The sequence below is a fragment of the Sapajus apella genome, unplaced genomic scaffold (assembly GCF_009761245.1).
Source record: "Sapajus apella isolate SASKATOON/1434 unplaced genomic scaffold, GSC_monkey_1.0 scaffold62, whole genome shotgun sequence".
Lineage (NCBI taxonomy): Eukaryota > Metazoa > Chordata > Mammalia > Primates > Cebidae > Sapajus > Sapajus apella.
Genome location: NW_022437002.1, coordinates 16,047,792 through 16,062,208, shown reverse-complemented (window position 1 = coordinate 16,062,208; position 14,417 = coordinate 16,047,792). Strand labels below are relative to the sequence as shown.

The following is a 14,417-nucleotide window of genomic DNA, read 5'->3' as shown; positions in this document are numbered from 1 at the left end:
CTCAAGCAATCGTCCTCCTTCAGTCTCCTGAGTAGCTGGGACTATAGGTACATACCACCACACCTGGCCAGTTTTTTGTAGGGACAGGATCTCACTATGTTGCTCATAATAGTCTTGAACTCCTGACCTCAAGAGACCCTCCGGCCTTGGCTTCCTGAAGCACTGGGATAGCAGGCCTAAGCCACTGTGCCCCACCTGTGTTTTTATTTTTATTTATTTAATTTTTTGAGATGGGATCTCACTCTGTTGCCCAGGCTGGAGTGCAATGGCACGATCTCAGCTCACTGCAACCTCTGCCTCCCAGGTTCAGGTGATTCTCCTGCCTCAGCCTCCCAAGTAGCCGGGTTTATAGGCATCTGCCACCATGCCCGGCTAATTTTTTGCATTTTTAGTAGATACAGGGTTTCACCATGTTGTCCAGGCTGGTCTTGAACTCCTGACCTCAGATGATCCACCTGCCTCGGCCTCCCAAAGTGTTGGGATTACAGGCGTGAGCCACCAAGCCTGGCCTGTCTTTTTATTTTTAATGTCATCCTGTGCTCAGCAAAACTCCCTATGTTCCCTATGGGGTTGCCACACTCACCAAATTCACAGGAAAGCCGTCCTTATGCCAGAATTCATGCACGCGTCCATCGGACTCATATTTCCTGAGGTCCTACGATAGGCCAGGCCTTCTGCTGACTGCCCAGTTTCCAAAGGGCACCTTCCCGGCACCGGAACTCTTATGTCCACCTTCCTAGCCACTGGTGTGCGGTATCTTGGGGTCAGCAGGAGACTGACCAGTGTGTGTGGCCTCAGAGAAAGGGACTGGATGGGTCTGAGTGGCATCCCACCACAGTCGTGGTGACTACAGTGATGGTGGCTACAGTCGTGGTGATGACACCACTGAACCTACCAGCCCACGCCGCACACACTCCCAGACTAGTGCCTCACCTTCTGGGCATCATGGTGCAAATCCTCATGGGTTCTTATTCCACAGCCCCACTTTGTCTGGACTCTGAGGTGACTGCCCCCTTGGCTAATGCCATCTTTGTTCAGACAGGTGACAGCATGGCTCACTAGGCCAGGGCTTTCTGGCATGGTCAGTCACATTCTCCTAGGAAGATGCCCCATCATCCTGGCGGGCTGGGAGTCCCCATCTCTGGAGGGGAGCAGGTACAGCCCCAGGGCTTGGTTTCTCCTGGCTTGTACCTCTCGGAGGAGCCTGAGCTGTGCCCTGTGGACTGTACCTTCCATCTTCCTGCCAGTCACCATCCAGGGCCCAATGGGGCAGACCTCATCACTCATCAGACACTCAACTACCCTACCAGGAGCCCACCCAGTGCCAGGCCTGTGGGCTCAGACAGCATCTGGCCAGCTCTCTAGGGGGAGTGAGCCACCCTCTCGCTCGTTCTGCCCTATTCGTGTGTGTGTGTGTGTGTGTGTGTGTGTGTGTGTGTGTGTTTTGTTCCAGTTACTTGCTGGGAACAAGGGAAAAACACAACAAACCCCACACGCCCCACTCTCCAGCTCCGGAGCACCCGTGCTGGGCTGCATGGGGACTGGCTGGAGGGGCAGGGCCAGGGGAGGGGGTAGGCAGAGCTTCGGGAGGAGATGAGGTGAAAGTAATTGAGGCTGCCCAGCCCGGCAGTGGGAGAGGCAGGGGAAGCGTCAGTGTCGCGCTGGAGCCCGCAGAGGTGTGAATGAGCTGCGGAGACACGCTGGCTGCGAGTGCTCACTGGGGATGGCCGCAGCTCATGGACCTGTGGCCCCCTCTTCCCCAGAACAGGTCAGTCACCTTCCAGGAGGTCGAGCCTCCTCCTTGGTGCCAGGCAGGCCGAGAGGCTGGGCTGGGGATGGGGAAAGGGGCTGAATGGTCTGTGCCAGGGAGGGGCAGGCACAGCCAGCAAGTGAGACAGACACCAGCCAAAGTGACCCAGAAAGTCGCAACTATGCAAAGGAGTGCAGGAAGAGTTAGCTGTGTGGTGGGGGCAAGGGGGAGGAGAGTGGGGGTGTGAGGGCTCCCCCAGCCCAAGGACCTGCTGAGAATCTGCTCTGTGTATCAAAGCTGCATTGTCCTAGCTCCCGGGGAGACGGGCCGGAGGTGCCCAGGAATTGTACTAATCAATACAGCCTCATTGTCTGTGCAACGGCAGTTACTCCTATGGGGAGAGTGGGTGAGCAGGCAGGGGAACGTGGCACATGGGCTCAGTGGTGCTGGGTGGGGGAGGGGAGGGGGCAAGAGTCTCAGCTGGGAAGAGAGTGACCCCATGGAGCATTTTCCAGGGTCCAGGGCAAGTGCCCACATGGGCTGGGAGCTGGTGTGTCCTCATCCCTGGACGCTGGGGACTGGCGGAGATGTCAGGCACATGCAGTGGATGTCGGCGAGGGAGACTCAAAAGCTACCCTTCTCCCCTGTAGGACATCCCGACTTGACCTTCAGAAGGCAAGAGAGGGAATGCCCTCTGAGGCGATGTGGGATGGGTCTGGGAGGAGCGGAACGTGGGGCTGCCCTCAAACCTCAGGACTGCTGGGGTCAAGAACCACTTCCCAGAGCTGCCCACTGCCAGCTGGTGAGGATAGAAGCCGCCCTCAGCCGATGCAGCACAGGACAGGACTGTGGCCTCCAGTCTCTCCTGCTGGGCTTCCCTGGGGTGGGAAGCGAGGGGCTGGGCAGGGCTCTCCCAGGGTCCTCCATCACTCTCCCCAAGGCCTGGAGTGGAGCCCAGCATGCCTGGGGGTGCCAGTCTGCCTGCTGCCCACAACATTGGCAGGTCCCTTGCTGCCAATCAGGGCTCCGCAATGGATAGACACAAGGCACATCCTTGCCTCTCTCACCTGCTAGATGAAGGCCTTGACTCTGAAGGACCTGGAGTCCTGAGAGGTGCCCAGAGATGGCTCTGAGGTTTTCCTGGAGGCAGGAGGCACTAATGGCTGCTGAGGACCACTCGGGCCTGGGGCAGATTTTTCCATGTTCTGCCCCTCCACCCCCAGGCCCAGCCCCTCCCGTATCCAGGTAACTGACACCAGAGATCAGCACTGCAGCTGGGTCTCTCTGCCGCTACTCAGTGCTATGTAGGTGAAGGACAGATGATTCTGTCGTTGCAGGGTAGGTGCTGCCTGTGGACCTGGCCCCTGGACTGATAAGAGAGAACAAAAACCGAGGGGTGCCTGGCAGGAGGTCGTGGGGTCTTCTGAGGCAGCCACAATTTACTGTAATGGCTATTCCATCTAGATTCCCCACTGGGACTTAGAGAAAGTTGTCAGTGATCTGATTTGGCTCAAAGTCAGTTTGGGATGTGAGGTCTTGCCCATTCTCCTCCATAAAGTTTGTCTTGGATGGGACTTCATCCCATGAGCACACCCTGGGGCTGGAGAGACCTAAACTAGGTCCCAGAGGGCCCGCCCAGCCAGGGCAGCTCCAGGATTCCTCAGTGTCCACTGAGAGCAGGAAGGGGAAACTCACAATTCACAAAAATATCCACTGGACCCTGATATAGGAGGCAGGAGTCTCATACCAGAGCAGAGTCACCGTCCAGGATGGAGAGCTGGGCTCCCTGCGTCCGCACAAGAGGGAAAGGTGGGAGTGCGTCCTCAGGCTGGCCGGGGTTTGCTCTAGGAGTGGGCTTTGCTGCTGTGTTTCCTCTCTACCTTTTTCTGTATTTTCTAATTTTTTTTGTGGTAGCTTATCATGCTTTTATGAACAGAAAAAAAGTGCAAAATATTTTATCAGTAATCTAGAAAGCTAGTGGGAACCAGTGGAAAGTCAGACATAGCAAAATTCCAGCTGAGGGAGAGCTGTGGAATATGAGTAGCTGCTGAGGCTGAGCTGTGGAATATGAGTAGCTGCTGAGGCTGTCTATCCTGGGAATCTGGCAGATGGATTGATAGTGGGGTTATCTAGCCTATGGCCACACCATCCTGAACACCCTGGAGCTAATCTGATAGTGAGGTTATCTAGTCTGCCTCCTGATACCCAGAGTGGAAGTGACTTGCCCAGGGCTACTGGAGGAGCAGGTCCCGGAGCACCAGGGCTCTCACCTGCACCGGTGGCCCGCCTCTGCCAAGCCCTGGGCAGAGTGGGAGATCTGGATTCTGCCCTCGAAGCTGAGCAGCCTTAATTCCAGAGGCTCAGCCAGAGCAATATTAAATAAGCCGGGCAGAGGGCTGTGTAAAGGACTTATGTAAGTGACTTTGCTCAGTGTGGCTCCCAGCGAGGCAGGGACAGGGTCTGTTAAACCAAGAAAGATCTTAAGTTCTTGTGCTAGGGTGGACACTGCTGTCTCAATGACTGGCTCTAAGGGTAAGGGAACTTCAGAGGGGTGTGTGTGTGTGTGTGTGTGTATGTGTCTGTGTGTGGTGGCCAGCTCACCCCACCCCGTCATGGAAGGAAAGCCTCCATTCCCTCCATGGCTGGGAGAGCTTGGGAACAGAGCAGGGTAGTCCTGTCCTGGAGACCACCTGCTGGGCCCATGGCAGTGCTGACTGGAGGCTGCTTTGTCCTGGCGGTGGCCTCTCAGAGCTGCTGGGAAGGGTCGCAGGGCACATAGGGGATACCTAGGGAGCCTGCAGAGGAGGAGCCGAGCCAGAGGGAACCATGCCACTGTGGTTTAATTCCCCACTGAGATGTGAGTGAGGGCGAGTAGAGGGGGGCAGATGGTGGGTGTTGGGGGGGGCAGGAGAAGCCTGGAGCAGAGCCCGTCTGTGGGGCTGAGCTGGCTCAGGCAGACAGGCAGCCAGTCTGGGTCAAATTGTGAGCACAAAGGGATTTTTCCTTGGCCCCCTCAGCTGATGACCACTGCAAGGGCAGTTCATATCAGTGACACAGCCGTCCACCAAGCAGATCAAGAAAAGCTACAGGCTTAGAATAGGAAAGATTATGCGAAAAGGAAAAAAAAGCCATGCAGTATTGGAAAAGATGTCGCGGCTCAGGAGGGAAGTGGGGGATGGTCCCCAAAAGAGAGCTGCACAAGGAAAGAAACTAGAGGACCCAGAAAGTGCCTGGATTTTTTTGGGGGGGAGTCCTTCCTCCAGTTTGCTTGGAGAAAGGTAGGCTTGCTCTGTCCTCCACTGAGAGCTCAGCCCTCCCCCAAGCCACCTGAGTATAGACAGCCCTGGAGTTGAAGTCACAGGCCAAGCACGGGCCGGGTTCCCGTCATCAAGCGTCACAGTGCTGGGATCCACGCCCAAGCAGCAATGGGTGCTGTTTCTGCGAGGAGCCTCTGCACAAAGCAGACCTTTAGTGTTGTCAGCTTCTTCCTGCCAGAGCCCCATCACCAACCCCAGTTCGGCCCTGTCCTGGGGGCTGTGGCCTCCCTGGATTGCAGCCTGCACGGCTGAGCTGGTTAGCACATGGCTCATTAACGGAGCAGTGGCTGGCTCTTGAGGGCTCAGGCAGGCGGCTGTCTGTGGCACGTGGCTGGGAGCATCACCTCCCTCCCTGTACCCCCCCATGCCAGAGGAGGAACAGACTTTAGAGATCCAAATGTAGTCCCACTTGGTCAGGGGGTGTGGGGCATCTGTCCCTCATCCTGCTTGGAAAAGGAGGCAGGCCTTGAACTTCGAGCCTTAGGAACCTGGGTCTCTGAAAAGGGCCTTGCCCTTACCCTGCCATCCTGGACCATCAGTTGTCCCATTTACAGCTGTAACTGCTGCTCTGTGACCCCATCTACGTACTGTGCTGCTGGCACAATCAGGCATTGTGCCCCTAAGTAAACAGCCCTGGGACAGAATAAAACTGGTATTGTAGGGCCAACATATAGGAGCCCTATTTGGCTGGTATTTGTTTGCGACCAGATAAACTAACCCACCAGGCCTCACACCCTCCAAAAAATGGCCCCTTGATGCTGTGATCTTGCTACACCTGCCCCAGTGAAGGCCCCAGGAGGTGGTGACAGGCTCAGGCAGGATTCTGTAGGGGGATGTCACAGAGGGCACACTCAGGCCAGGGGCCACCCTCTCCCAGCGCCAAGTGTGGCTTCAAGCCTCTTCATCAGGGAGGCCTTCCTTGACCTTTGCCCTGCTTTCCTGCCTTGTCCTCCTTCCATACTCTTGTGACTTTGAGATGAACCCCTCTTGGTCGCACTGAAGCCACATCTAAAGATGATGGGTGTGTTCATTTCACTGTCGGCTTGCGCCTCTGCTAGACTCCCAGCTCTGAGATGGTAGGAGCTCGCTGCTGAAGTCTCACTTCCTGGCACAGTGCCTGGCACATAGCCGGTGTCAGTAAATCTGTCATTGCATGAATGAATCAACTAATGAATGAAAGAAGGCTTGTTCAGCCACTGATTTGCTCTGGGTGCTCCTTGAAGGAAACCTGAGGTCCTGGGCACTGCGCCCCTGCCCTCCGGAGGGTGTGAGGGTCACATCTCTGCAGGGTCGATGCTGGATTGAACACACAGGGTGGCTGCCCCACAAAGGTGTCTGTGCTGCGGTGCCCACCCACCAAGCCTTGGTGCCTCATTTGCCCACATTTCCACATGTCCTATCTAAGGCACGTGGGGTCCAGGGAGCCCATTCATCCCGTCTGTGTTCATCAGCATCAGGGTCTGATGGCATTTCACCTGCACCAGCCTGTCTTGCTTATTGACCAGGGTGACTGCTGTCCTTGAATATGTCTCTTTCAAGTGGAGGCTCAGTGTCACGTCACTGTCCTCTCTCTGAGGCTCTGGGGCTCCATTTCTGATGTTGAATCTGTCTGTTTCTCTTGGGAATAGTCACCTCTGGGAGGCTGTCCCTGGCACTAGGGACTCTCTGTGTTTCCGTTGGTGACAGTGAGTCCCTGTTTCCTTAGTGAGACCCTTGGGGCCCCTCGGGCTCTGGTTAATTTCCTGCCCACTGTGGGAGGGAGTTGGAAGGAGCGTGGCACTTATTAAGGGACTTACTTAACCAAGGGACTTGCAGAGCCAGTTCCAGCTTGGGCCTGGGGTCCCACAGGGGGCTGTCCTCAGGGGGGCCCAGGCCACCAGCCCAGTTGTGCAGGCACGGAATTCTTCCCTGGGGCAAATCCCTGCATCCACCTCTCCTGACCTTCAGCCCCCTTCTCCCTGTTCAGGGATCCTTCTCCCTGCCAGCTTTTCTGGAGCCACTCCCTCTATTTCCCTAGCAGAGTCTGTACTCAGAGTCTGGCACGAGGCCTACAACTCTGGTCTCCTTCCCTCACTCAGGGCCCAGCACTCCCTAGCTGTGGCCCAGGTCAGGTCCCCAGGGCCCCTCCCCAGCCATGGGTAGTGTAGCTGGCTCCCCAGGCCCTCCCACCCAGAGTCCCAGAATGCCTTCCCCAGGTCTGGTCCAGCTCAGCTGCTCTCCCATTTCTCCCCAGCCCTGCCCACTCTGTGCCCCCAGGAAGAAGCCTTCAGCAGGGGGAGGGGTCTAGCCTCCCCTCCCCCGCAGTCGCCTGCCCACAGGCAGCGTGCTCAGCCTGGTGATGTGGTAGGCGACGGGTCGGGGGGGCTGTCTGGACACAGGCCCCTTTGTGCCCAGCCTGACTTGGCTGCTTGGTATGAGGCTCAGCTGCTCCCAGATCCTTACCAGAGGGGCGAGGGGAGGTTTTGGAGGGACTTGGGGGCTCTTGGCCCTAGCTCCCTCTCCCATGTCCCACCTCCTGGACCCTGGCAGCAGCTCCTCAGGTGGGCTGGTACACCTGGCACTGCGTGCTGTGGGGCTGATGAGGGAGGCTCTGCTTGGCGCCTTCTGGCAGCCACTCCTCCCTGCTTCCCTCCTCTGCCAGGCCTGCCCGAGACTCCTGCCAGCAGAGGGGAAGCCTGGGGAGGGGTGTTGGAGGGTCCACGGTGTCCCTGCTGGGGGAGGCCCAGAGGATCAGGCACGGAGCACAAATGCCTTGCTGATGGTAGCTTCTCTCCTGTCCCCACAGAATGGTGCTGTGCCCAGCGAGGCCACCAAGAGGGACCAGAACCTCAAACGGGGCAACTGGGGCAACCAGATCGAGTTTGTACTGACGAGCGTGGGCTATGCCGTGGGCCTGGGCAATGTCTGGCGCTTCCCATACCTCTGCTATCGCAACGGGGGAGGTACCCAGCGGGCACAGGGCAGGGACCACCCACTTGGGTAAAGCCCACCCACCAGGGCCTGGGCCACCCTCTCCCTGGCACAGACCCACTCCAGATAAAGGCTGGCCTCTGGCCCTGGCCTCCTTTGCCCCTATCCCTGGCTTAGGCATGCTTTGCCTAAGGCAGGCCACCCCAGACCCTGGCAGTCTGTTTTTCGGGCCTGGACCTGCCAGCTGGCCCCTTTTCAGGTGAGGAGAGGTGAGAAAAGGACCCAACCTCCCCAGGGCTCCCTGTTCTATTCCCTGGGGTTCAGCAGCCCCCTAAATGGTTCAGGGATATTTGTGGATCTCAGCAACTTATGTTTGTGAAATCGCTTGGTTCAACCATCCAATCTCACCCAAGTATGATGGCTCTGGGGCCTGGATTCTACTTTGAGCAGATTTCCTGGGAGCCTCTGACAAGTTCAAAGACAGGCTGCGGGTGGTGTGCCTCAGCCCAGGCTCCTGCTCAAGGCCTGGCACACTCCTTGGGTCCCACCCAATCGCAAAGGTTTTGCTGTTGGGTTCTGGGCAGGAAGCCGAGGGTGAGATCCCCCCAAGCCCACTCCTGAGCCAGACCTCTCCCTGCCTCCCAGGCGCCTTCATGTTCCCCTACTTCATCATGCTCATCTTCTGCGGGATCCCCCTCTTCTTCATGGAGCTCTCCTTCGGACAGTTTGCCAGCCAGGGGTGCCTGGGGGTCTGGAGGATCAGCCCCATGTTCAAAGGTGAGGCCTGGGAGGGCCACTCTCTCAAACACACAAACACACAATGGCCTCTGAGGGCCGTGTCAACTTGCCCATCCGCACAAACACGGCTGACCTCTGTAGAGCCCCGATGCTGACCCCAAGCCCCACATCAATGGCCTAAGCCATGGATGCATGCTGGGACCCTTGTTTACTTGGCCTCCACCCTCCCCGCCTACCACACGTACACACAAAACTCCTTTGCGCCCCCCCAACTTACCCCTACCAAGACCTTGACCTGGGTGGCCCTCCATCAAAGCCTACCCCTTGCACCCTTAGAAATGATTAACCTCACTTCCTCCTGCTGGATGTGTGAGGCTGCTCCCCGACCCCTCCCCTCCTGCAGGTGTAGGCTATGGCATGATGGTGGTGTCCACCTACATCGGCATCTACTACAATGTGGTCATCTGTATCGCCTTCTACTACTTCTTCTCGTCCATGACGCACGTGCTGCCCTGGGCCTACTGCAATAACCCCTGGAACACGCGTGACTGCGCCGGGGTGCTGGACGCCTCCAACCTCACCAATGGCTCCCGGCCGGCCGCCTTGCCCAGCAACCTCTCCCACCATCTCAACCACAGCCTCCAGAGGACCAGCCCCAGTGAGGAGTACTGGAGGTGAGGCACCCTCGGGACCCAGAGTCAGGAGAACCTGGTAGCGACCCTCTCCCCATTGGGCAGCCATCTGCAGAATAGGTCAGGTGCCTGCTGCAGGTTGAGCCCTCTGCTGGACTGGGGGAGGGCAGAGGTGAGTGAAGAGGTTTAGCAGAAGAGCCTGATGTACAGAAAACAATGGAAGATGGAATGTTGAGTGGCAGGATCTTTACAAAGCAGCCATTAAGAAGGCCTTCAGAAGTCTGCACACCTTCAGAGGATACTCAGGGGAAAGGGGGAGGGATCCTGGGGAGAAGAAGTGTGTGGGCAAACGTCCTGTCCCAGATGATCAGAGGCTGGCCCCAGCTGAAGGGAGCCTGCGCTGATGACGGTAACAGGTTTGGGGAGGCCAGGCAAGGTGGCTCACACCTGTAATCTCCGCACTTTGGGAGGCTGAGGTGGGCAGATCACCTGAGGTCAGGAGTTCGAGACCAGCCTGACCAACATGGAGAAACCCCCTCTCTACTAAAAATGGTGGTGCATGCCTGTAATCCCAGCTACTTGGGAGGCTGAGGCAGGAGAATCACTTGAACCCGGGAGGCAGAGGTTGTGGTGAGCCAAGATCTCGCCATTGCACTCCAGCCTGAGCAAGGAGAGCGAAACTCCATCTCAAAAAAAAAAAAAAAAGAGAGAGAGAGAGAGTAACAGGTGTGGGGAGAATGCATGGCTTCAGGGTGGTCTAGGAGGTGGCACTGCCTTCGTAAATAACTTACAAGGGTTAGGCTTAGACTTTATGCTGCAGAACAAAAGAAGCCATGGGAGGTCTCTGAGCCAGGGGTGCCATGATCAAGACATCTCGGCACATTTTGTTCAGAGGTGACAAAGACCAGAGTCTCAGGCCATCCTGCTGTGCCCTCCACCCACTAGTTAAAAATTCCCCGTCTCCTACTGGGGAATCCCAGGGCAGAGGGCTTTTGAGGCAGGCGGGCGGGCCTCCACCATTCATTCCACAACATTCACAGCTCTGCTTTGCCAGGTCCTGTGTGCTCATGGTGGGTATGAACGGCCCACAGCCCTTGTCCTAAGGAGCCCACAGGGCACTGGGGAGACAGATCGCTAATCACAGTAGGGCAGGTGCTTCGGCCCAGGTGTGTATAGGGGTGTCATGGGGACACAAAGGGTTAGTGCTTGGTGCTCAGGGGATGGGGCAAGAGCAGGCAGTCAGGGCCTCCCAGAGAAGAGAGAGGGGAAGCCAGGCCCGGTGGCTCACAACTGTAATCCCAGCACTTTGGGAGGCTGAGGCGGGTGGATCACGAGGTCAGGAGTTCAAGAGCAGTCTGACCAACATGGTGAAACCCCATCTCTACTAAAAATACAAAAATTAGCCGGGCGCGGTGGTGGGCGCCTATAATCCCAGTTACTGGTGAGGCTGAGGCAGGAGAATCACTTGAACCTGGGAGGCACAGGTTGCAGTGAGCCGAGACTGGACCACTGCACTCCAGCCTGGGTGACAGAGTGAGACTCTGTCTCAAGAAGAAAAAAAAATGGAAGGGAGAGGGGAAAGTAGAGAGACTGGGAGCCACATGAGCAGGCGAGCAGAAGCCAGAAGGAGGCAAACTGGAGCTGGGGTTGGGAGCAGGTGGGACGCTGAGTGATAAGACAGAAGAGGCCAGTAGGCATCATATAACACAGGGCCTCCCATGCCAGGGTAGGGGCTTGAGGCTTTCTCCACACATGATGGAGAGCCACGGCTGAAATGGATGAGTGTCCTAGGATACTGCAAATCACCGCAGGTCTTCTAAGCCCAGTCCTGAGTGCTCTGACCCTGAAGGACCCAGCTTCCCTGTGCCAGCCTCTGTGTTAGGCTATAGAGATGCAAAGACAGGTAAGGCATGGCCGCTATTGTCAAGGACCCACAGCCGCTGTCCGTCAGAGAGGCATGGGCAGACTCAGGGACTCAGTCACTGGACAGGTCATTTCTGTTTTATTTTTTAATTTTTAACTATCTAACATTTCTTTTCTTTTTTTTTTTTTTTTTTTTTTTTTGAGACGGAGTTTCGCTCTTGTTACCCAGGCTGGAGTGCAATGGTGCGATCTTGCCTCACCGCAACCTCCGCCTCCTGGGTTCAGGCAATTCTCCTGCCTCAGCCTCCTAAGTAGCTGGGATTACAGGCACGCGCCATCATGTCCAGCTAATTTTTTGTATTTTTAGTAGAGACAGAGTTTCACCATATTGACCAGGATGGTCTCGATCTCTTGACCTCATGATCCACCCGCCTCGGCATCCCAAAGTGCTGGGATTACAGGCGTGAGCCACTGCGCCCGGCTCTATTTTCTTTTTTAAAAGAACAGTTGGAACTGAACAGACAGATGATTTCTTTTTTTTTGAGATGGAGTCTCGATCTGTTGCCCAGGCTGGAATGTAGTGGTGTGATCTCAGCTCACGGCAATCTCTGCCTCCCCGGTTCAAGCAATTCTCCTGCCTCAGCCTTCCTAGTAGCTGGGATTATAGACAGCCACCACCACGCCTGTCTAATTTTTTTTTTTTTAAACGGAGTCTCACTTTGTTGCCCAGGCTAGAGTGCAATGGTGTGATCCTGGCTCACTGCAGCCTCCACCTCCTGGGTTCAAGCAATTCTCCTACCTCAGCCTCCTAAGTAGCTGGGACTACAGGCATGCGCCACCACACCCAACTAATTTTTGTATTTTTAATAGAGATGGGGTTTCACTATGCTGCCCAGGATGGTCTAGATCTCCTGACCTCGTGATCCATCTGCCTCAGCTTCCCAAAGTGCTGGGATTACAGGCATGAGCCATTACGCCCGGCCGATTTCTTGAGCACCTACTAGATTAACGGGTACTGTTCTCAGAGGGGAGAGAGGGCAGGGAGGAAGACGCTGTCCTTACGGAGCTCCTGTCCAACGGGAGAACGAGATTTTATCCAGTAAAATCAGATATTGCCTACTCAGGCGTTTTAACTACATTTGAGGCGTGATGTCGACTGGACAACTTGAGCTAGTCTGGGGTGATGAACCTTCCTGGAATCTCCCAGAAACACAAAGCCTCAAGCACCCCCGCCCCCCCCACCCCCAGATGCTCCAGTGGTGTTTGTCCCAGGGGCCGTCTGCCAGAGATTCCCAGTTCTGGGCCCACCCACGGCAGAGCTCTAGAGATTTTATCCAGTAAAATCAGAGGGGAAGAGCCTTCAAAGAAATCTGGCTGGTAGAGCCGCTGCACTCTACTCCCCAGTAGGAGCCAGGCCTGCCTAACTGGCCGCTGTCCCAAGCAGGACACCTTCCCAGCAGCACGGCTCCCTGCTGCCCTCTCCTGGAGAGCCTGGGAAATGAGCCTGACAGTAACCCAGGCTTCTGCAAGGGAGGAAAGGAAGCACTCATTTTTGAGCACCTACAGGGCACCAGGCATATTATGTAAATAGATGTTAGTATCCATATTTTCAGATTCAGAGACTGCCATTTGGAGGTTAAGGAGCTAGGCAGTAGTTGCTGTGTCAGAATCTGTGTGCAGCCAGGCTTGGTGGCTCACACCTGTAATCCCAGCACTTTAGGAGGCTGAGGTGGGCGGATCACGAGGTCAGGAGTTCGAGACCATCCTGCCCAACATGGTGAAACCCTGTCTCTACTGAAAATACAAAAAAAATTAGCCAGGTACATGCCTGTACAGCTATTCAGAAGGCTGAGGCAGGAGAATTGCTTGAACCTAGGAGGCGGAGGTTGCAGTGAGCTGAAATCGTGCCACTGGATGAGAGTGAGACTTCGTCTCAGGAAAAAAAGAAAGAAATAGGGGTCCTGTTCTCAAGGCACTCACCACCTGGCTGGGGAAATAAGATACATAATGTGGATAAAACTTTTAAGCAATGCAGAATAATTCTGGAGATGTCATGTGTCAAGATGCCACTTGTAAATATGTTGGGTACCACATGTCCTTAGGTTGTTTGAGCTCAAAAGCATGTGGTCCCAAACCAAACAAAAACCAGAATATGCTGCTATAAAATTAAAGCTAGAATTCATCATTTGGTTTCCAGGCTAGCCTTTTAAACTCTTCAATCCCTAACATTGTAATGCTGTATTCTTGCAATAAAAAACAATATAGGCCAGGTGCGGTGGCTCATGCCTGTTGTAATCCTAGCACTTTGGGAGGCCAAGGCAGGAGGATCACTTGAGCCCAGAAGTTCAAGACCAGCCTGGGCAATATGGCATTACCACATCTCTACAAAAAAATACAAAAATTAGCTGGGCATGATGGTGCACACATGTAGTCCCAACTACTTGGGAGGCTGAGGTGGGAGGATCAATTGAGCCTGGGAGATTGAGGCTACAATGAGCCATGATTGTGCCATTGCACTCCAGCCTGGGCTATAGAGTGAGACCCTGTCTCAATAATAATAATAATAATATGAAACATGAGTAATAAGACAGAAGAGGCTAACAGGCATCATATAATACAGGGCCTCCCAGTGTGACAGTGATGTCCCAGGAGTCTTTGAGGACTCAGGCAGCTCAGGCTCACTTAAAAATGCCCAGAACAGACCAGAAAAGAAGTTGGGGGCCAGGTTCAGTGCTTCACACCATAATCTTACACATGGTGGCTACTGAGACCTACCTGTTTAGCATGTATGGTTAGACAAAGTATTAAAAAACCCTTCAGGCCGGGCTTGGTGGCTCATACCTGTAATCCCAGCACTTTGGGAGGCTGAAGTGGGCAGATCACCTGAGGTCAGGAGCTCAAGACCAGCCTGCTGACATGGTCCAACCCCGTTTCTACTAAAAATACCAAACTGAGTCAGTTGTGCTGGCACGCACCTGTAATCCTAGCTACTTGGGAGAAGAATCGCTTGAACTCGGGAGGTAGAGGTTGCAGTGAGCCAAGATAGCACCAATGCACTCCAGCCTGTGTGACAGAGCAAGACTCTGTCTCAAAAACAAAACAAAAACAAAAGAAAACAAAAAATCCTTCGAACAAGAAATGGTTTCTTTACTTTGAAAGTGAAGTTGGCGGTGCTGGAGGTGGAGCAGTTCTCTTCTGCCCTCTTCT

At 55.1% G+C, this 14,417-nt stretch overlaps 1 protein-coding gene across 10 annotated transcripts in view; it reads left to right on the top strand.

Annotated features, from left to right (window-relative positions):
• The window catches only part of SLC6A9 (solute carrier family 6 member 9), a 35,609-nt gene that overhangs the window by 13,438 nt on the left and 7,754 nt on the right, over window positions 1-14,417 (top strand). For 4 of the 10 annotated variants that reach the window (XM_032247290.1, XM_032247291.1, XM_032247293.1 and 1 more), the window contains exons 3-5: window positions 7,853-8,009; window positions 8,623-8,754; window positions 9,119-9,389. In XM_032247290.1, coding sequence (XP_032103181.1) covers window positions 7,853-8,009; window positions 8,623-8,754; window positions 9,119-9,389 — 560 coding nt within the window. Of the gene's footprint in view, window positions 1-1,437; window positions 1,769-3,853; window positions 4,283-7,852; window positions 8,010-8,622; window positions 8,755-9,118; window positions 9,390-14,417 lie in introns of those variants that run through there. The other 6 variants (XM_032247289.1, XM_032247296.1, XM_032247297.1 and 3 more) reach the window with 6 other exon arrangements.